The 22,683-nt window shown below is 38.7% G+C and overlaps 1 protein-coding gene across 5 annotated transcripts in view; it reads left to right on the forward strand.

Annotated features, from left to right (window-relative positions):
* The window catches only part of LOC123377422 (schwannomin-interacting protein 1), a 121,678-nt gene that overhangs the window by 73,155 nt on the left and 25,840 nt on the right, over window positions 1–22,683 (forward strand). For 4 of the 5 annotated variants that reach the window (XM_045030325.1, XM_045030324.1, XM_045030327.1 and 1 more), the window contains one exon: window positions 17,056–17,174. In XM_045030325.1, coding sequence (XP_044886260.1) covers window positions 17,056–17,174 — 119 coding nt within the window. Of the gene's footprint in view, window positions 1–6,013; window positions 6,425–17,055; window positions 17,175–22,683 lie in introns of those variants that run through there. The other variant, XM_045030326.1, reaches the window with a different exon arrangement.

Consider the following 22,683-nt stretch of genomic DNA (forward strand, 5'->3'; position numbering starts at 1 on the left):
CATTTCAGCGGATGCTTGTCTGCCGGCCAGTACGTGGGCACATTTAGACGCCCCGGCGGGCGCCATGGCACCCGCGGGCACCACGTTGGGGACCCCTGGTCTAATGAAAGAAGCAAACTATTTTGAGTTGGATACTGCAGTGGTGTGTGTGATTTCATTTCATTTTTCCTAAACATAATTACAAAGCCCAAAAGCTTGACTTTTACTTTAGTGGTGTTGAAGTAAAATATCATCACATACATTAATTGCATATATTATTTATACAGTGATAGTACATAGAGGTCCCCACCGGGCGCATGGCCCCATGTACTAGACACCATGCATACATATAATAAGAGAGAGCCCCTGCCCCTAAACATCTTATAATCTAAATAGATAAAACAGAACATTTTATTCCCATTGTACAGGTGGGGAAATGAGGGCAGAGAGTCAGTGACTGTCCAAGGACAGATGTGGGGAACTGAACCCAGATCTCTAAAGTTCTAGTCTAGGGCTTTAACTACAAAACTATCCCTTCTCTTGGATTAAATTAAAATGATGCATAAACTCTTCGTGCAGTTTGTTTAATGTTAACAGTTTAGATGTTTTTTTCATACTCTGAAGTGGGTGTGTGTGTGTTTTTGTGTTTAGTTTTTTGGGGGGGTTGGTTGGTTTTTTATTTTTTTACTTATTCATTCTGATTTATTACAATGTTGCTCTGACAGGAAGAGTAAAAAGAATATGCTCTTTATCCAGGGACAAATGGTCAATCCATAGTGATTAACTGCTTCAACAGAACCTTCTCCTTTGCATGAAATGTATTAATCCCATGAGGAAATACTTTGACGGCATTTCTAAATACCAGTTTTAATAGGCAGACGCAGTATTTTATCATTGGATTAACAGTGGGCTGATTCAAATAATTTAAGGGAGAAGCAAGTGTAAAACAATTGAATAAATGCCAGCTCTTCATGTTGTTGATTAATTTATATTGAAATTATAGAGGAGAAACACTATTTGATATAATCATTATTTACTCTATACCTGAGTATAAACACAGTATTTACCGTATACAAGAACAGTGAAGGTTTATGAGATAACTTGCCTTGTTTCTTTGATTAGGATGTTTTTAATTGAAAAATACAATTATTTGCTCTATAAATTTAAAAAGTACAATGTCAAGAATCCTTATGCTGTCTAATAATGATCATATATTGTCCAGGCAAGTTAACCTAGAACATTTCTTGCATAAAAATAAATCTCTTTAAAGCATTCCATGCTTTATTTCTGAAAATGAATTTGCCATATAGTGTACAATATTTAAATCCCAGAATGCATAACTACTTAACATAAATTGAGTATTCTGAAAGTATAGTGCAATGATTCTAATCCATGTGTTCCATACCCAAATTTGAAGATTCTGAATGTGTGTTTGATAGCATTTCATATCCTTACTAGGTCAGCTGCCAACTTTATGTACACTAAAAAGGAGTAAAATGTGATCTTTACCTTCAGTGAAGTCAGACTTACTTGGTGTGGTTTAATTTTCATGCCCCTGAGTAAAATAAAAAGCTCTGTGTACCTGCTGACCATACCTTATCCCCCACTTTCCTGCCCAAACCCCACACAGGTCCCATTTAGTATATACAATAAATACATTTTTTGAACATTGTAAGATTAAATGAATTACGTAGTATGAATGTTTTGTAGTAATTTTGAAGGAGAGTTCATAGGATTTATCCAGGGAAGTCGTACTTTTTTGAAAAACTGCTTATTAAAGCTATGCAGCAGTACAGGGAAGGACTTTTCTTCCCTTTAGCCAATAACTTAACTGTCTCTAAATGTATTTTGAAAGGAGACATTGAGAAATCAAATGATGTTATCAGAAATAAAAATCAGGAGCCCTACTGCAGGAAAAGGGAAGTTAATTTTAGTAACACTGGAAAATGACACATTGAGTCAGCTGTGGCTAGGAATCAAAAATAATAAAAACAAGCTCATAAGTCAAATTCCCTTGTGCAGAAAAAGTACAGTAATTACAAATCAGCCAACTAGGAAAATAATTCATTTTAGCCAGCCCTATTTATTAATGCTTTTTTCTTTAAACTTCTGAGTAGAATGTTTTAGAATATTACTATGCATCGTTTGGACATCATTAAAACTAGTAAGCTAACTGGCAAAATGCATTTTGAGTGAACATGTCAATATAATGTGGCTATTTCATGAGAGACTTAAATAGCAATTTAGGACTATAAAACAAATAATTTGATATAAAGTTTAGTCGTATTGTACTAGATACCAGCCCTTTTACTGCCTATGTGATATCCTTTGAAGATCACTGTTGCTGCACAGATGTGAAAATTGTAGCCTGGCAACACAAATCCCATCCTACCTGTGTTTATCCTTTAGAAATCTAGGTCCTGATCCAGTGAAGCACTTAAACACATGCTTAACTTTTGGTACGTGAAGAGTCACATTGACTCATGTGCTTTCCTGGAGCGGAGTCTTAGTAGGTGAAATTTAGTGACAGCCATGAAAGCAATGGACTAATAGCATTAAACTAAAGCCAACCAAAGTGACAATGCTGTACAAGCATTGGATTCAGGTGCTTCATCTCCCTCGTGACCTGCAAAGCTCTGACTAAAACAAGTTGGAAAGACCTGCTAGTGTGCATAGTGGGTTTCTGCTGTCTAAATATTTCTACCAGGATCTAGTTAAGGAACTACCATACTAACTTTCACTTGTGAAACGACCCAGAATTTGAACACAGATTTCTAGCTATAAAAGGCTTGTCCCTGCCATGTAGGAGGGAAGCAACAAGGCAAATTATTTCCTTTTTCTGACCTTAAAATTTGTTGCTACAATTAAAACAAAACCCAGTTTCTTACATTATAAAGAAACGTAAGCCTTTGCATAATAGGGGCTGAAGTTTGCTTTCTGTGACACCAAACTTGCCTCCCCTCTAAATTCCAAACTCTAAAATACACCACCTTAAACTCATTCGCACTTCAACTTTTGCATAACTGCTCTGTGGCCAGAAGACAATTTTTGTCCAAAATTGATCGTAATCAGCAATTTATGAGATTTGTTGGGGGCAAGGAGAGATGTTTTGAAAATTCTTCTAGTGCAGTGGTTTTCAAACGGCGGGTCACGACCCAGTACTGGGTCATGGAATGTAAGGCACTGGGTCACAGCGGCTCTGGTCAGCACCGCCAGCCGGGCCGTTAAAAGTCCTGTCGTCGGCGCTGCCCGGCTAAAGCGGGCTAGTCCCTACCTGTTCTGACACTGTGCTGTGCCCCAGAAGTGGCCAACAGCAGGTCCAGCTCCTAGGCAAGGGGGGAGGGGTAACGGGAGAGGCCACAGGGCTCTGCGCGCTGCCCGAGCACCGGCTCCGCACTCCCATTGGCCAGAAACTGGCCAATTGGACCTGGGGGAAGAGGTGCCTGCGGGCGAGAGCCATTTGTCCGTCTCTGCCCAGGAGCTGGACCTGCTGCTGGCCGCCTCCGGGGCGCAGCGCAGTCCATGGTGCCAGAAAGCCTGCCTTAGCATGCCTGCTGCGCCACTGATCAGGAGCTGCCCGAGGTAAGCCTGTGCCCCAATCTCCTGCCCCACCCCAGAGCCTGCACCCCCAGCCCAGAGCCCTGATCCCCTCTCACACCTCAACCCCCTACCCAGTCCAGAGCCCCCTCCCACATCCTGAACGCCTCATTCCCAGCCCCACCCCGCAGCCCTCACCCCTGTACCCCAGCCCTAGCCCTGAGCCCCTCCCACACCCCAAACCCCTCAGCCCCAGCTCTGTTGGGTCACGGGCATCAACAATTTTCTTCAACTGGGTCGCCAGAAAAAAAGTTTGAAAACCACTGCTCTAGTGTATGTGTACTGGGGAGGGTTGCTTAGTGTAGTTTTATGTATGTTTGTTTGTTTTTCCCATAGCCCCAAAAAACTTTTAAAAACCTCAGATGTGTTTTATTTGAAAGATTTTGGTAAAATCTAGTCTGGGATTTTCAAAGGTGTTGAAGATCAATGGGTGGCAAACGCCCTTTGAAAATCTCAGCACTAATGTGCAAGACTTTTGCTTTTTTCCCCTTGGGGGAAAGGCATATTAAGAATCTACTGGCAAATTAAGAATGTCATCATCAACCATTGGGCTTTGGCAGGCTGTAAAAGAGCACCAAATGACTGGTGGAGATCTACACTTCCATTTTTAAATAAACACCATTTTTTTCTAGCCCCTTTCCTTGGGAGCATTGCCTTTGAAGTATAAACAACAGGACGTAATCACAGCCTGTCTCCCATCAGCCACAGCCAGAGCGCCTAACTCAGTTACCTGTTTCTGGCATGTTCTTTTCTGTGTCCCACAAACAGGATAGGCACAAGTGAAATCTTTATTTCTGGTGTGTTTCTACCATTCTTGGCGGGGTTGGCTGTGCCTGCAGCAGAAACTGTCAATAACCCTTCACTTCTCTCTGAGAAAATGAAGACTGAGGGTTGATGTATCTTGAAGCCATGCATAGGTGCTGAGAAGAACCCAAGAAAGAGGTTCCTTCATCAACTACCCATGCAGTGTTTGGGGAGATATTGGGCTAGATGGACCATTAGCCATTCTTATGCTCTTAGGAGGGAAGGAGAGGAATCTGCTCTCTCTCTCTCTCCCTCCCTCCCTCCACGATCTCATTGTCCCTGAATCAGAGAGACCAGGCTCCAACCTCTTCTCAAAGGGATCCCCTTGGAGGGAGCAGAGTATGAATGTTTCTGTAACTATGCAGTATGGAAAATGTAACCCTCCCCTTGCAAGGTGGATGTGGTGCTATAATATCCAGGCTCCCTGTAAAGCGGGGAGAGAGAGCAGCACAAGCACTGGCCACCGGTGTCCCATGTTCAACAGGATCTTTAAATCCCCCATGCAGTGGGAGGATCTTCGTACATTCACTCATTCCCTCTTTCCTTCTCCCTTCCTCCACTTACAATTGACAGGCAGCAGAATTAATACTCCTGAATGACTTACGACAGTGTCTTCCTCCATAGAAATAACATATTCAGTCTGAGCAAGGATTAAAAAGGGAAAGACACTGGGCTTTGGAAAAAGATGGAGAGTCATGGAATCCATTACTTCTTAAATACCATTACCAAACTAATTACTATGCCCACAAGTCTGGAGTGAGTAGAAGGCTTTATGAAATCCAAAAGGAATCCTGATATGGAGAGTGGGGATCAGTAAGGAACTTACTTGTGGTGGTTGGCTGGGGAGGAAGGTTCCACAGTGTTCCTTGTATTTGTATCTGCCTCTGCCAGTGGGGTTTAATCTGACTCTGGAAATATTAGAAGCTTGTGACAAGTGAAATCTTTATATTTGAATGCTTCCTTTTTCTTCACTGAGTTGGGATTTATGGTTTTTCTCCTAAAAGCTTTATTATGTCTGAAAAAAATATTCCCATCAAGGAATCATCTTAAAATAGAAAATCCCTAGTTATGTACTCTGTGAAAGAAATGGATGGGAAAAAAAATCCTCCAGTTGTAGATTTTGCTACTCCTGTCTCTTAAGCAAGTAAGCAAACCATGCAATGCTTGGAGGCAAGAAAGGCAATAAAAAGAATGAAGAGCTCCCGAAATTGGAAAGGCACTGGGTGAATTTCCAAACAAATTATGGAGTTCTTTTTTTGCTTCCCCTAATAGACTAAAGTCGTGGATATTGAAACAGAACAACCAGTCTGTACAGAAAGTATTGTGTATTGTACAGGGAGGTTGTACGTGAAAGTCCCAGAAGTGAGTCCAGTTTTGCCTCCTGTAGCCTTGACTTTGAACCACACTGTTTTAATTTTGTTATAAGATACCAGGTTTTCTCTGCCCTGGTGTAGTCTGCTAGGCAAGTTTCCATCTATTTTTATCCTGCACTACCAGTGGCTGGATGAAAACGGCTTTCCTCTTGTAGCTACAACACACACTGCTAAGCAGTGAACTCAGTGTAATCAGCTGGCTAAGGCTCAAAGACAGACTTTTACTTTATTAGGGAAAAGAAACGTGCTTTGAAGAGGATTCTAGCAGAATTATTCAGAGGAAGGTGATAGCAGATTGTGAGAAGACCATACCCTTGACAGGCCGAAGTGTCAGCAAGAAGTCACATTTTAACTGCACGGAATGGCAGCTGTCCTCACACTAGAGTGAATGAGACGAGGTATAAGTACTAGACAGTCTCTCTGAATGAAAAAGGGCAAGGACACTGACAGAATTTCAGTTATCTGATATTTCAGTTTAAAAATGAGAAATCCAAACAGATCTTGGCATATGGACTAATAAATTATGGATACAATGAATAGTGATAATAGCAAGGAATATTTAATCTGCAGTGAGGGGGTTTGAGAGTTAAAGAATGAATTTGGACAGTGATGGAATGGATGACATCATCAGTAAAGTATCCACGTTGGAGATGGAGGGGAATTATAAAAAGGTAAGAGACAAAAAGGACGCTTGTCTTCTAACAATTGCTCTGTTTTTTTGCAAAAGAGAAACAGTTCAAATCTGAAAAGTTGCCAGTACCATTCACAGCACCCTATGCTACAGTTCATCCAGATATATAAATGTTTCTTCATGATTATTTCTATCTTTATTTGCTAAAATAGTGAAACATTCTGTTGTATTCAGCACTCAAGTAATTTTCATTAAAATGTGGTTGTTACAATGTTCTGTAAAACTTCTTACACTCTACATTTAGTTGTCAAAACTGTAATTTAAATATTGTGACCCTCTAGTTTTTAATACAAATTTCAGTGCAGCTTAAGAAATGAAAAATTTTGACTCTAAATTTTCATTTTATTTGTACTTCACCGTAAATACATCTTGAAGTGAAAGATACAAAAACAAGTATTCTATGGGTATTTTCATAAATATTATAACAGCCTTTGTCCCTTTAAAAATAAAGTATGCCATGTACAGTTTTAGAACTTTAAATATAGTAATTGTCTACATCTGGTAATGACAGACCTTAGGCAAAAATAGCTTCAGTTGCATGGTTGAAGTCTTGACATTAACTTCAAGTATAAGTTTCTCCCTACAGAGCCAGGATATTATGCAACTTCTCTTCCCCCCCCCTCCGGCCCCCGCCTCCTCCCAAGGAAACAAATGCTGTTCTAAACTGTTTCACAGTATGTAGAAGTATCATGTCATAACAGACCCACCATCCTCAACTCTCACTAACTACAGCACCTGGCAGCATCCAGCCCATTGTATCTAACCTCAGCACCTTCCAACATTTAGCCAATTGCTTCTAATATTAAATAAAAAATTGCCATAACCCTGCTGGGTTTTTAATCCAATTAAATGTTAATAGAATAAAATATTTTACCTTAAACACTTCTGTAGGTTGGCAGTGTCCTTGAATAAAGATTCACCTAGGTGAGGTAGTATTTGCAGAGTTGTATAATTACTGCTACATATTAGTTCTAAATATACATTTGAATAAGTTTTGTATATACTTTTACTCACTATTTCAGGTGAAATCTTAGTGTGTAAAATATATTAAAACAATGGGCTGCATTGTAATAATCACTTCTCAGGTTACGTAAGTAGTAAAGTATGAACTTTGTTCACTTCTTTGGAAATACGGTAAATAAATCCCGAGAGCTGACTCGTGTACTGCTGTTTATTGACCTCCCATGGCTTGTGTTTTCAGTGTTGTATAATTGCCAGGAAGGGAAAAAGTCTGAGGTGATAAGTGTCCACATTAATGACATGTTAACACCCCCTGCAGTAAAGTTTTTGTACAGGGAAGATTTTTAAGTCTTGTCTTTTCTTGTTAATCCCAAACCTGTTACAAGCAAACTAAAGCAAAGAAAGAAAATGTGGAGTTAATCCAGGAACAGAAAGCAGGTGTAGCCAAAGCAAATGAGAAGTAGTAAACTGTTGGCAACATGTACACAACTGTCTTAATCCTGTACATTGCCAGAGGTATGACAGCATTTATATTGTTCACCTTACTTAGTCCTTGAATGCAGATTCAGTGGGTCAAATTCTGCTTTCAGTTACACTTGTATAAACCCAAGAGACTCACTGGAGTTTCTCTTGGTCCATGTGTAACTGATACAGTCTTGCCACGTTTGTGTTGAATCAACAAATGTAATAATATTTCAAATATCTGGCATATTGTGAAAAAATATCAAAACCGTAAAAGCTTATCTGTTAACCCGCTGTCCTTACATGACAAAACCCCCTCTTTGTATTGAGTCTATGTACAAATTCTGCTGGAAAAAGACTGCCCCACAGAGCTTGTCTTCCTAGATACTAAATAGTACTCTCTCAATATGTCCAGTCAGCATTAAATCCTACACTTCCACTGGATGTGATAAATAACACCTTTCAAGAAACTTCCATAATTCCTATCCATATTGGTCTTGTCAGGCTCATGAATCTACAAACTAACAGAAAACAGCATGTCACCCTTCAACAGAGTGTAGGTCATTGCAGTAGGGAGGTTGACAGGACTGTAGATCAGTGCCATAAAGCAACTACTAATGACTGAGGAAGTTGTATCCTCTCAAACATTCAAGCCAGTTCAGACGTTCAGGCATGATGAATGCATGACCCATGGAATCAACTTTATATTGTCATATAGGAATATTTAGCCAGCACTAAAATATTTTTGGACAGATTGACTAACGTCTGTAACTTGTTTTCCAGGGCAAGTGCCCCGAAGCTAATAGCATAACTCTCAACACTCCAACTTCCAAGTGAAGTGTGTAACATTTGCCCTTTTAATGCATTAGAAAGAAAACGTGGCATCCATAACTACACAATGAAAAATCACAGATGCAAGCATTCTTTATTTATATAGTACCATAAGTCTGCAGAGAGGCTTGTGCTTTTATTTTTATGTATATAATACATAAAACTTTTATAATCGTCTTGTTTGTGCTGTTATCACCAGCACAGCTCTAGGGATGTTTTTCTGTTCTAATATTTGGCAAGAAGAACAGATGGTAAATGGGTGGGACAAATGTGGTAAATGGTAGTTATTGCTGTGGGGTTGAAAGAGGGGTGAGAAGTTTTTTTATTTTTATTTTTTCTTGTGGGAAAGATAGAGACCATTAAGAAAACAAATTGTAAATGTATGGGTCAGTAAACAACAAAACTGTAATTAATATATATATATTAAAAAGCAGTAATTATATAGAAGTGGCATGGTAGACTATGATCACAGAGGGTCATAACAATGGCCTCACCATGGCATTTTTGTTGTTAATTTACTGAGGAAAGTTTGGCACCTCTCCTAATGTAAACTTAATTGAAATTAGTGTTTTAGATGCAGAGATTCTCATTTTCCTTTCCTTGACTAAACCACAAATATCACACTGGTTTAGCCAAACTGGCCTTGAAACTTAACTTGCAGTAAGGTTTTTAGGAACTTAGTCACACATAATCAGTGGTTGGGGAATTGATCCATGCATGAGTTCTGTGCTAGACCTTGTTATATACTGATGAATACCACCTCTTTTTTTTTTAATGTTCTTGTAAATATTTTTGGTTTTGTTGTTTAAAAGAAAAAATAAAAATCAAACAGTTCTATTCATGTGGTTAAAATTAGATCCTACAATGGATATGGAAGGAAGAGATTATGTAACTTTTCCTTTTCCTTCTCCTTCAGGAGGTGGTTTAGTGGCAGGATGTAGTGTTCAGAATTATAACACTATTTATTTATAGCACTTATAATTTGGGAATTAATAATTCAAACCTGTTTTGCTTAGTGAAAGTCTTGGTGAAGGGATAGAAGGCAAAACAACTCATGATATCAGTGAAATGTACCATTTGTGTTCTCCTAGGTAACAGCTACAAGTAAAACTTTTTGTTAAAATGCATTTACAAAAGTTCGGCTGTCCTTTTAGACCATTTGCTTTGGTGAAAATCTGTGAATCTCACTATAGATTTAACAGAAAGACCTATCTTTGACCATAGATAATACAGTATTATCTATGTTAATGTTTTTATATTCCAAGTGTTTCATTGTGATTTTCTTGTGTAGAAAATAATTTAAAAATTCTTGGTAGCTGAGGAATGAGATTATTGATTTGGTTCCTGTCTGAAACCAAGTTTCTCTAATATCTCTCTTAGACTATTCAGTGGACCCGGTACAGTGATCCATCTTTAGCATGAAATTCAGCTTTCAAGTATATTAGGCTTTTTAGGAACTGTTCTCTGTTTTATAACAACTTTATGGCACAATTGATTCCTTTATGGTCATTATCTAGAGGGTGACTTATAAAATGGGATAATGTGGGCTCAGTATTGGGAATTGTATTATTTAATATTTCAGTAATTACTTAGTGGGTAAAATAAATTGAACATTGATCAAATGTACAGATATCAAACTGGGAAGAATTGCAGTCATAGTGGGGGATGGATCAAAATTACAGAATGATCTGAAAGTTTTAGATCTAAATGGGACAAAATATGTAAAATTAAAAAAGCAGGGAAGAGTAACTCCTAGCACAAGCATAAAAGATGAGGGTGCTACTTAAAGAGCAGTAATGCAGAAAAATCTCTGGCGATGTGAGAGAGAGAGAGAGAGAGAGAAAGATGGGACATAAGCTGCAAAAAGGGCAAATGACATTCTGGTCTGAATGTAGGGTTAGCACTGGTAGAACATGGGAAATGTTAAAAATACTTTATGCCAGCTTGGAGGGAGGCCTATATTTTTGGCATCTTATTTCTAAAAGAATATAGATACATCAGAATCCAATGAAGGGCCACAAAAGTGATAAATAGGTTAGAAGATAAGGAAATTAATTGTGTGACTTGGAGGAAAGGGATATTTGAGGGTAGTCTATTAATACAATTTGAAAAAAATATTTACAGTAATGAGATTAATAATAAGCCATAGACTTGAGGGTAAAGAAAAACTTGAAATGCTAGAAAGCCATAGTCAACATGCAACCCAGTCAAATCATGGATTGTCTCTCTTCTCCATTTGTACAGCACCAGACACAATGAGGTTCTCATCCTTGTTTGCGGTCTTTAGGCACTCCTCTAATGTAAATATTTAATCATCATAATGTTCAATTTGCAGACATCTTGTGACCTTCCCAAGACAGTTCCTTAATAACAAGGCCACTGCCAGGGCTGGCCAGAGAATTCAGGGGGTCTGGGGCAAAGCAATTTCGGGGGACCCTTCCATTAAAAAAAAGTTGCAATATTATAGAATACTATATTCTCGTGGGGGCCCCTGCGGGGGCTTGGGGCAAATTGTGCCTCTGGGTGGCCCTGGCCACTGCTCCTTCCAGCAGAGGTGCTTAAGAGTAGATTAAATGGAAGAAAATGTTGTTGTTTGCAAGCACTGGAGTAGATACATGTTTTTCAACTGGTGGGGCATGACCCTCAGGGAGTACTACTGTCACTAGGACCCAGCGGGAGCAAACTTAGGACAGAGAAGCAGCAGCTTGTGCTCCTTCTCCCTTGCTCCTTGTTTTCATCCCTGCCAAGATAGAAAACATAGGTCCCTGGTGAAAAAAGGGTGAAAACCACTGAACTAGATGGCACAGAATTTAATTTAATTCTAATATTTAAGAAAACATTGCACTTTTACATTGTATTTTTCATATGAGAATCTCAACAATTTTTGGAAAGCATTAATGACAATTCTACATAAAACCTGCCAGATGTATGAAAGTACATAGGATTGATTAGGCATTTTATAGATGTCTGATTCCCCCTCACTAAGGCTCTGATCCTGCGAAACCTTACTGAGCATGGTGCTTACTACTACTATGAACAGTTTCTTTTGATTTTGGTGGATTTACTCATGCTAATAAGCACTACACACAGTAGTGCTGTTAGAGTGCAAAAGGTTTTGTAGAAAAACATATATGAAAGTGTAAAAATAAATTATCATAGGATAAAAACCCTGAAAGACGATACAGAAATAGGTATTTACTACATCCAGCCATGACATCTAACATGTCATAAGTAACGTTTGAAGATTACATTAAAGCTACCAAATATTGTAACAGTTGTATGCTTTATTTGAAAGATTTTGAGTAAATTTTATCTATAGCTCTGATCACTAGCCTTTTTGAAGATAAAGGCATCCTAGCCAAATGACTAAAGAATCACAAGAGATCTAAGTTTTGAGGACCTCTGTCATTCACCATACGAGTAACATAAGAACAGCCATATTGAGTTAGACCAAAGATCCATCTAGCCCAGTATCCTGTCTTCCGACAGTGACCAATGCCAGGTGCCCAAGAGGGAATGAACAGACTAAGCGCTGACTAAGGGCTTGAGTTCAATTTTGTGGCTAGCCTTGCCCAGAGTATATCAGTCTCTTCAGTGGATTTCTCTATTAATGTTTAGATTATAGAGTTCGTTGAATGTGTGTCTCTAGTGTAAATGAGCACTCTATACATTTAGAAAAAGTTTGTGGTGACTCTACAGCTTTAAAATAAGTTACTGCAAACAATGCAAATTTTGATATTAAAACTTCAGATACTAATATATTTTTGTTTTCATCTGCATTGACCCAGAAATCCTTACACATCTATAGGTCATGATACTGTCACTAAGTATCATAATACATCCGAATACAAAGTCAAAATATAAGTTTGTGTAGATTTAGACTAATTAGGATATAATGTGTTGTTTGCAAAGAGTGCCAGTTAAAAGATGATTAATTGCTGACTAATGCTGTTTGTGTATGCCCAGGATATATTAAAAACACTGGGTTGATCAATTATATCAGACTACAAAAGCAAAAGATGTCCAGTGCAGGTACTCATTCCTGAGGACGTCTGGGTTTCCTGATACTCCAGAATTGAAAGTGGAGTTAGTGGAAGATATCCCCTAAAGAAGCTGGAGAATGGTGCTGGGTTCCTAATGACTGGTACAGTGAAGAGAGAAGAACCCCCTTTCCCTAGTCCCTTAACCCTTATACGAGGGGAAGGCTGGGGGTCCCAGCAATGAGCAGGGGGCTGGGTGCGGGAGGTGGTGGTGGTGCGGGACTGATGGCAGCCCTCAGAGTGGTGGAAATGATTAAAAATAAAGGAATCATGACCTGCTCTGTACAAGTTACTACCCAGATAGTTCCCAAATGAGTTAAAGTTACTAAAGTTGCAACAGAATTATATCACCTCCCTCACATCTTTTCTGCCTTTCTGTGTGTTCAGGACAAACAACCCAGGTTAGTGAGATTGAGGGGGCAAAATGCTGTCATAATACGGCATGGCGTGCTTTACTTCATTTTTTTTCCTCAAATTTCAAAGTATCTTTCATCTAACACTTATCTATACTTTTTATATTCAAATATCTTAATTAATCTTCACAGCAACCTTGTGAGAGAGATAAGTAGGTAGAGAGGTGAAAACATATTCACTAGAATTCAGGAGTTCCTAACTTCTAGTACTGAGGCATGGCCTGGGATCTAAAGATCCTATTAGAGCATTTTGTGGAGAGTTAAAAATAGTGATTCATCGTAAAAAAGAATCGGATAAGAGAACTGGAAGTGGCAGGGATTGGCCTGTGTTTGTTCTAACCTTGTATTTCGATTTTTTAGTACCACAGGATATAGTACATTGTTTCTTTAGTGAGTGCCTTCTTCACATCTTGATTTGCTCTTCAAACTGACATTTTTCTAGTTTAAAAAATGCTGAGAGAGATTAAGGGTACAAGCATCTTCAGCATGTAATAGATTGCATGAAAAATCTAATCAAGGAATCGTTTGATGGGGGCTTACTTTATGGTATCAGCACTTTCGGTGTACTGAAAACTAATATTCCATCTTATTAAGTTCAGTAAATGTGCTTTTAAAGCTATTGATTTTTGTTTTGTGCTGCGGTATGTTACTTCATAATGTTTGGGTAGAAAAGCTATATACTGGATGAATGAAAGACTATACATTACAGTAAATTTTAGAAAATAGTACACAGTGAGCATCAAAATCTAGATTTATTCATTAATGAGGGCTACTAACGATGATGCTATCAGAAGTCACTAGACAGAAGGTTTCACTGAAGCTGAGGGATTAATGTAATTGCTTCATAACAGACAATGTGGCATCAGCTACAAACTGTAAGACAAACAATCAAGGAATTAGAATCTAAAGAACCCCTTTGCTTTATCTGGCCTGTGCTGTGTGAAGCAGACTTTTTTTTCTACCTTTTTAGCTGCTGTAACGAAATGTATTATGAATTGATCACTAGAGAGACAGTTAACTGGTAGTATTTGCACAGTCGCATAGCATTTCATTGCATGAAGTAAAATATAATAAAATAATATTGAGATTTAAAAATACATTCCTTGTCCTCCAAAATGTGTATTTTAGTCACTTGTTGATGTTACTTTGGATAGCCAGCTTCAAGTCTTTCCTGTCATTTTCTTCCCCAATGCTGTTCTCCAAAGTTGGCAGTGGTGGTATGCTGCTACAATTAGAAACCCAATGCAGAGTTTTATGCTGGAAAAAGTGCCATAGGCTATATTGAGCCTTTCTTTATCACATGACTGTCTCTGAAGTCCATGAAGGTTTGGCATAAAAATCAATGGCAGGATATGGCCTACTAGTAATTGCCGGAGGCTGCAAAAGGATACAGTCCTAGAGCGTATATTTGTATCATAATGAGGGAAGAGTTGTGTGTGAAGTTGTCCGTGCATCAATAGCTATCAAAAGTATTTTGATTTTCAGATGTTTCCAGGGAGAGGTAATAAAATAACAAATAAGAAACGGTTGGGAAGAAAAGGTAGTATTGGCAAAACTACCTATTTTTGCCTAAACTTATTCTTTGAAATGACTAAACCATTTTTTGCTGAAACTAAAATAAACAAACATATTAAGATCAGTCTGAGGAAGGAAGCAAACATGGAAAATTGTAGCTAGAACAGTTAGTCTGGCTAAGTTATAAACATCTGAAAATTGGGGCTTGTAATTGAAAATGCTAGACAACTTTAATTATAGGCTTTGCTACCAGGCCTGCCTATAATTTTTGGGGGTGAGATTTAGGGTTGCCAAGTGTCCAGTTTTCGATTAGAAAGTCAAGTAAAAAAGGGAACCTGGCAGAGTCGTTAGTACTAACAGTCTGGTTACTTGCAGTAACTGGCCTCTACCACAGTGGGTGGTGGGTGGGAAGAACAGCAGCTGCTGCTGGAGTCTGGAGGAGCACTCAGGAACGGTTCCAGTGGAGAGAGGAACCGGTGGCTCCCCACCCCCGCCCCGAGCGCAGCTCCCCCTCCCCCTCCCCACCCCACTCACCCTCTACCCCAGACTGCAGCTCCCCCTCCCTCTGGAGTGTGGCTCCCCCTCCCCCATCCTACCCCAGTTACCCACCCGACCCCTGGAGTGCAGCTCCTCCTCTCCTGTCCTGCCCCAGTTACCCCACCCCCACCCCTACAGCCCTGATCAGCTGGCAGAGGGAGGGAGGTGGAGAGAGCAGTGAGTGATGGTTGCGGGGGAGGAGCAGGGGGCAGAGCCTCGCTGGAAAGAGGTGGAGCAGGAGGCGGGAGAGGTTCCGGGCGCGCATTGTCCGGTTTTCACACAGTAGAAAGTTGGCCATCCTTGTCAGATTGTGATAAGAGAAGAAAGTTCAGGTTTCAAATGAAGACCAAATTCTACTAAGAGCCTGACGATATAATGGATGATATAATAGTGTAAAATCGGTATCCAGGATTGAGGTCGTAACTAAATCATGATGATCTGGCTATTTGGGGCTTAAAAAAAAAGGCATGTAATTTTATATTACCATGTAGAATCAGAAAGGTACTTTATCTTTAATTACATTAAACAAGTAAAACAATTCAAGTGCATTTATATGAAGACATCAGAAGTAAACCCAGACTTGCACAGTATACTTTTGCTTTGTCTATTACATATTTTACGGCATGTACTGTACATTGTCTTAGAGCAGTTGATAGGCTGAACATGTTCTTTCCATTAGTCCTTTGCCTTCCTACATGTTTTTGCTGTCAGTGTTGACACACAATTATTTATGGTCCTCTGGTACAGTATTATATTAATACTAAACATAAATAAAGTTTTCATTTACTGCATATTGATCGGTTCAGTCCAAATATAAAACCAAGTCTACAGCCATTGATTGGTGATTTTTAAAACACTTTGTAGCTTAAATTTTTTAAATGTAAAATATAAAGAAAACCATAAAGAGTAATTCAGTAGTAGCCATTATAAATATATTTTGAATAAATTGTTTAGAGAAGAAACAATCACATAAGAAAATATATATAGAAAAAGTAACATAAATTTGATTGTGGTAATTCAGTTCAGATCAGACTGGTTACTTTCCAGATGTTTGTTCTACTCTGCTTCTGCAATTATTTTGTGTCAGTTCATATATAAAAAGGTAAGAATGTAAGCGCTCTCAGACAGAAAAAAGGTGTCTTTTCAGACTGCCTGTATTTTCGGCACACATATATAATTTTATTATTAATATTAAAAATATAAATCTGAAAATGCACATTTTATGAAACTATCTTCATCATTTACATTAAGAAATTTAATAAATGTTTATACTCTTATGTATGAGCCAATGATTTCACTCTGTTTTTTTCTGTAATAGCTGCAGCTCCCTTTTGAACATATATTTTCGTGGTGTTAGCTCAATATGAAAGTATTTTTTGCTAATGTTTTAGAAAATCTTCCTTATTATGTTTATGAGTCCATAATCCAAGTAACAGTGTAAACACAGCAATTGACTAGGTTTACAATGCGTTCTTAGGCATAAAAGGTTGGTTTCCTTCAGTACCTTTTTTCTAGAACCACCATTTCATTCACTGGGTACTTGAGCAACAGTCAGTGCGAGGGAAGAATGAAAAAGCTGCTCTTTAAAGCATTGAGGCTGAGTGGGTTAGATAAGTTTGAGGTGAACAAGGCTGAGATAAATAGTGTATGTACATCAGTGGTAACTGAAAGGAGATTATTAATTTAAAACAAAGCCTCTGAAACGTCCTCAATGTGGTGGTGGGTTTCTAACTATGCTTATCTAATGTTACAATACTGTAAATGCTAATTCTGTGCTGCTGTCAGCTTGAATACTACAGAAATGTGTTGTTATAACTGATGGGTTAATACTTTGTTGTCTACCTGCACTTTAGGCTCAGAAAAATGAGAGAGAATCTATCAGGCAGAAATTGGCACTTGGAAGTTTCTTTGATGATGGCCCAGGAATTTATACCAGCTGTAGCAAAAGTGGCAAGCCAAGCCTTTCTTCTCGGTAAGTGAAATGGCATCGTGAACATTCCTAATGTTTATGGATTTCATGTGGCATAGCATCAGAGTGAAATTAAAGGGGAATATGTGGGGATGGAGGAGGTAAAAACTAATGTGAGGCTTTGGGTAGTGTATTAATCTTTAGTATGAAGTCCTATGAAAAACTCATTAGAATATTGAGGGAGGCCCTGATGTTTGTAGGCTCCATTTTCTCTTCTGGTTGCCTCGCTAGATTTTTAGTGGCAACAGTACCTTTAAATGGCCCTCATTTTAGATCCATGGTTTCCTAGGTTCCACACAAATTTGGTATCTGTCATGTCAGTTTGTTGTGAATAATTCCCCCCCCCCCAAAATCTTGGAACTGAGGTTATAGAACATTGGCTGGAGATGGAGTAGGTGACCTATCCCGTAATTTACCATCTTTAATTTCTAGAGTTCTATAACAAATGCCTCTCTCTTGTCTGTTGTGCTGAGAGAAATATTACAGTTGCAAAGGCTTTACACAGCCCTGAATTCTTCCACCATAAAGTGTTCGGCTATATGGCAACAGGAAAGAGAACTTGCAACTCATTCCTGCAAGATCCCTGAACACCTTCAGATCTCCCTGACTCCAGTGGGATTGAGTACATTCAGCACCTTGCAGGATCAAGTTGCTGATTAGCTATGAAAACATAGCAGAATAGAGGTAGAATGACCTGTTGTTTGTCATGCAGGGAAACAATGTTCTGGTTTTAATTCAAAAGCTGACCTATCCTTTTGTTGTTCTTATTGTTGCTGCTGCTGTTACTGAACATACCCAAAATAAAATCATCAACACAAGCAAATGTTGCAATTAGCCCGATTAACAGCATGGCTCTGGATAATGGGAATGTTGCAGCTCTTTCCTCTTCCCCACCATTCCCCTCCAGCTAAATGTGAATAACACTATCTCAGGTGTGCAAGAAGTTGGCAATAGAGATAGTGTTATTACAGCATAGATCCATCTAGGTATGTGTGTTCTCAAAAACAGTACCTGATGTGTCTTGGTTTGTGCATGTCATTAGAAAACTGGACAGTGAAAGAAATATATTGCATTGGTTAATCTGTTGGATATACTGTTCTGTAGTAGATATTTTGTATGTGAGAATTAAATGTAAGGAAAACATATGATCTGGGATTGAAGTAGGCATGATCCAATAGAGGAAGCCAGGGAATTTGGTCAGGACTTGCAAAAAGATAGGGTTGTAGAAATTAGCAGTCCTGTTCCTTTTTTTAACTAAACTATGCATTTGATGCATAAGAGCTTAGTTACAAATTACTCCCACATAAAAGTAATCTTGGCCATATACATTCCTCCAGTATGTAAAATAATGATACATCCATACTATCTTGGGAACAACTTAGTTTTCTGGGTTTTTTAGTAAATTATTCAAAATACCCAGTAAGAATATAGTATACTATGTTTATACAGTATTTGTTTCAAATCAGAAAGCATACATTTAGGAACATTTTCAGCAGAAAATAAGAAATCTTCTCAGTTATATTTTCTGATTTTTCTAATGTTTTAAAGAAAGCAATAATATGAAACTTCCCTTCTTCTCTGTTGTAAAACTCTGTCCTAAAGTTAATAAGATGCATTTTTTGCTTCTCATCATCTGTGCCCCAACCACGAAAGTTCCAGAACGCTCATTATTCTCTTTCCTTTGAACATCTTATAAGGTCACTCAGAGATCATGAAATGTCACATACTCATGTGCCACCCATATGTGGATGAAAATCAACTTTTGTTCTGCCAACTTAACTACTGGGCTTTTTCTGTCATCAGGATGTCCAATGTCTGGATAAAGTGACCAGATTTGGTGGTCAGTCTGAGAAAGAGCGTTGTGATAGTAGGAAAAGGAAATACATCCAGTAAATTGCCAATATGCTAATCTCAACAGCTGTCCAGGGTGTCATCAATTTGATGTGCAGCCTTGAAATCATGCTGAAGTCACTACTCCTGAAGACGATGTGAGCATCTTCTGTTAGCCAGGAGACTGTATCCCCTTTCCTTTCTGGCTAGAATCAAGCCATCGTGATACATGCTTTCATCTCCTTTAGGTTAGATTTATCCAGTTCATTCAACCTGGAACTAAACACAGCCACCACCGGAAGGCTTAAGCCTGTGCAACTCTCAGCAGTGCACTTCATGAGCAACAAAGGATGATGTGGACACATGACAGGCAAGCAACAGATGCATAGCAAATGTTCCATAAACTACTGGCTCCTCTTTCACATATGTATTCAAAGTCCTGTTCCTAATGAACTGCAATCTGGCTGCTACAGAGTTTACTTTACCCTCCAAAAAAATGATATTTCACAGAGCCATACAGTTGGAAAGACCCAGGTTTTAAATTTCAGGTGCTCTGGGCAGTGTGTTTTCACTATGGCTGTCCATGATAGAGGAGCTCAGATGACCGCTTTTTGATCATCCAGTGATGCCCCTTTTGTCTTCTCCAGTGTATGGCTTGATGCAGCCTTCCATGTGCGTGGAACAGCCTGCTGTTACCCCAGGGTGCACCCAGATTTCATCAAACTGCTCCTAAAGACCCACCAATGTAAAAAAAATATATTATCTGGAAGTATAAAAGGATCTTTTAAAGCAAGCCTTTCTTCACAAGGCACCTGTCATTTTTTTAAAAATAATTTTAAATCCAAAGGGAACAGAGAGAGAATCCCAAAAGCCAAATTCTCCAGAGAAATGCAGCTGATTTCACCATGCCCCCAGTGTAAACTAGCTCCAGTGGTAGTATAACTGGCCCTGGAGGGATATCTGCAATGTAAGAGTATTTACCCAGCAATGCAGAGCCAGGATAGGAGCTCATATGTCACTCTCATTTCACGCTCCCCCAGTTACACACACATCAGGGGGAAGAGGGCATGGGCAGAGCAGAGAGAGAGAAGCAAATATGCCTCTGCATTGTTTTGGCATCCTAGATCTGTTTACAGCTGGCATAAGTTAGAGCAGCCGTCTGTCAGTTCTGCCTTAGTTAAGGGGAATCATCCCTGAAAAGATGTATCGAGTGGAAAGATAAGCTTTAAGCCACCTTTGGCTTGCATTATGTGTGAACATCTACCATGTCTGTGGAGCTGGCTCTATCTGTTCTCATACTTCACTATCATGTTGTTTGATGTTTATACCACAATGAAGGATAGCTGAGTGGTTTGAGCATTGGCCTGCTAAACCCAGGGTTGAGAGTTCAATCCTTGAGGAAGTGATTTAGGGAACGGGGGTAAAATTCTGTCTGGGGATTGGTCCTGCTTTGAGCAGGGGCTTGGGCTATAGATGACCTCCTAAGGTCCCTTCCAACCCTATGATTCTATGAAGTCCTATTACACAACCTACAATAGGTTTCAAAATAGTCCAGAGATGTGTGTTTACGCAGATAGTGGTGAACTAGTTGTTCTCCCCATAATAGCTAACCTCATTTGGAAAGTTTCTGAATGGACTCTCATGTTAAGTGTAGACATGTACATGTTTCCAGGGTGTGGCAAGAGACAAAATCTTAGAGATGCACAAAAGCAGGAGAGAATTAACCATTATTTGAGAGAGGCTACAATTATAAAATCAAGCTTAACTTCAAATAAATTGAAAAGCAAAACAATTTGACTTTGTTTAGTAACTACTTTCCTTTAAAGCAAAGCCAGTAACCCCTATCTTGTAATTATACAGCAGGTCTAATTAACAGTGTGTAAGCAGAATTTGACAGATGTACCAAGTGAAATTACCAGATGTACTAAATGCTAATGAATTTTGTTAATATTTTTACACCGGTAAGAACTCTAAAACACATTGGTTGTTATTATAGGGGGTGTAGGAATCTTCTCAAGAGTGCTTTTGTATTGAAAAAGGATCTTTTCTGTAGTAAACAAAAACATAATAAAAGCACTTTACTAAATGTATAGTGAATATAGCACAACATGTGTCCAGCTCTTGTATTCCCCCACACACACACACATACACGCACCCTTTATTCAGTCAACATTTGCGTGTAAGGCGCATTGTTTGCATATATGGAAAACTGATTTGGAAAGAGAAATAGGATTTTCCAGTGAGCAGTTATATAATAAGACTCCCACCATTCTTTTTGTGATTCATGTATCTCAAACTCTGTAGTTTCAGAATGTTTTTACAGAAGTTATGAATCCCTACAAAACATATTCCAGGATGGCAACATGGAATACATATTCTTTCCTCTTTAGGTTACCAGTTTGAATCCAGCTAAGGTTGTTAGTGACCACAAGATGATTTTATTTCTTTTTAATGGCCTTTGTCAAATGAGTTAGTTCCTATTGAACAGCTGTCCATATGGCAAAAACTACCGTTTACAATTAGCACCAACTGGCAGTCTTCCTTGCAGTCTCAGCAGACAGACCAAATATTGAATGAATATGGAGACTGACTTTTACCTCTTGAGATGGCCCCTCCACATCAGGATTTAGACATATTTACAGAGTCATACAGGGAAGTTTGCACCACTGCTGCTCACACTGTACCTGTTCTAAGAATGAATACAGGAGTGAATTGCCTGGGCTATTAATCTGGCATCTTTCAAGAGTGTGATATTCTCAAACAAAACTTCAGAACAAAAAATGCAGATGATGAAAGTTGTCTGTTAGCAGCAAACAAACAAAAAAACCTTCCTGTGCCTAGAAATTCTGCACATGCTCATATTACAGTGGCCCTGTTGTTTCACTCACTTGCTACAGTGTCTTAAGCTAAGGCCATGGTCCTACAAACACTTACATGCATGATTAACTTTATGATTGTAAGTATTCACATTGCTGTCTGTCATGGTAGTAAAGCTACATGCATGTGTAGATGTTTGCAGGATTAGGGTCTAAGACTGCAAGCTCTTGGGGCAGGGACTGTCTTCTCTTTCTCTCTCTATCTCTATAGCGCCTAGATCACTGGGACTCTAGTGTGGCTGGGGCCTCTAGGCACTACTGTAGTACAAATAATGCATAATAATAGTGTGGTGGACATATTACAGTTCACTATGAAATGTATTCCAAGAATTTTACAGTTGTGGCAGAAAGTAAAGAAAATGACAGTATTGCTGTTGAAGGCTGAACTCCCATCATGGACTGCAGTGAGGTGCATTTCATTACTGATTTTTTTTTTGTTTTTGATAGCTATTGTCATAACATGAATGTGCATTCAGTGTAATTTTTATTTGATAAATTTACTGTTTCTTTGTTAAATTGAATTTAAAAATAGATTGTAGTTGTACGTGTGCAGTGTAGGGAATTCATATGAATAGCTAGGCCAGTGCTGCTCTAATGTAACAAAAAATCTCTTGTCTTGTATTGTTTTAGAGTTCTGAAGTATGTTCATTGTGAGAGCAAATAATGGCAGTCAAGGCATTTATCCATGTTAACATTTTATTACTGTAGAATTGTATTTAGGTGTTATGAATAAGATATGAATGGCCATTGCTGGTGGAAATGTGTGCAGGCATAAAAATAAAAACCCTAAACAGCTCTCCATGCAA

This window comes from Mauremys mutica, chromosome 9 (genome assembly GCF_020497125.1).
Source record: "Mauremys mutica isolate MM-2020 ecotype Southern chromosome 9, ASM2049712v1, whole genome shotgun sequence".
Classification (NCBI taxonomy): Eukaryota; Metazoa; Chordata; order Testudines; family Geoemydidae; genus Mauremys; species Mauremys mutica.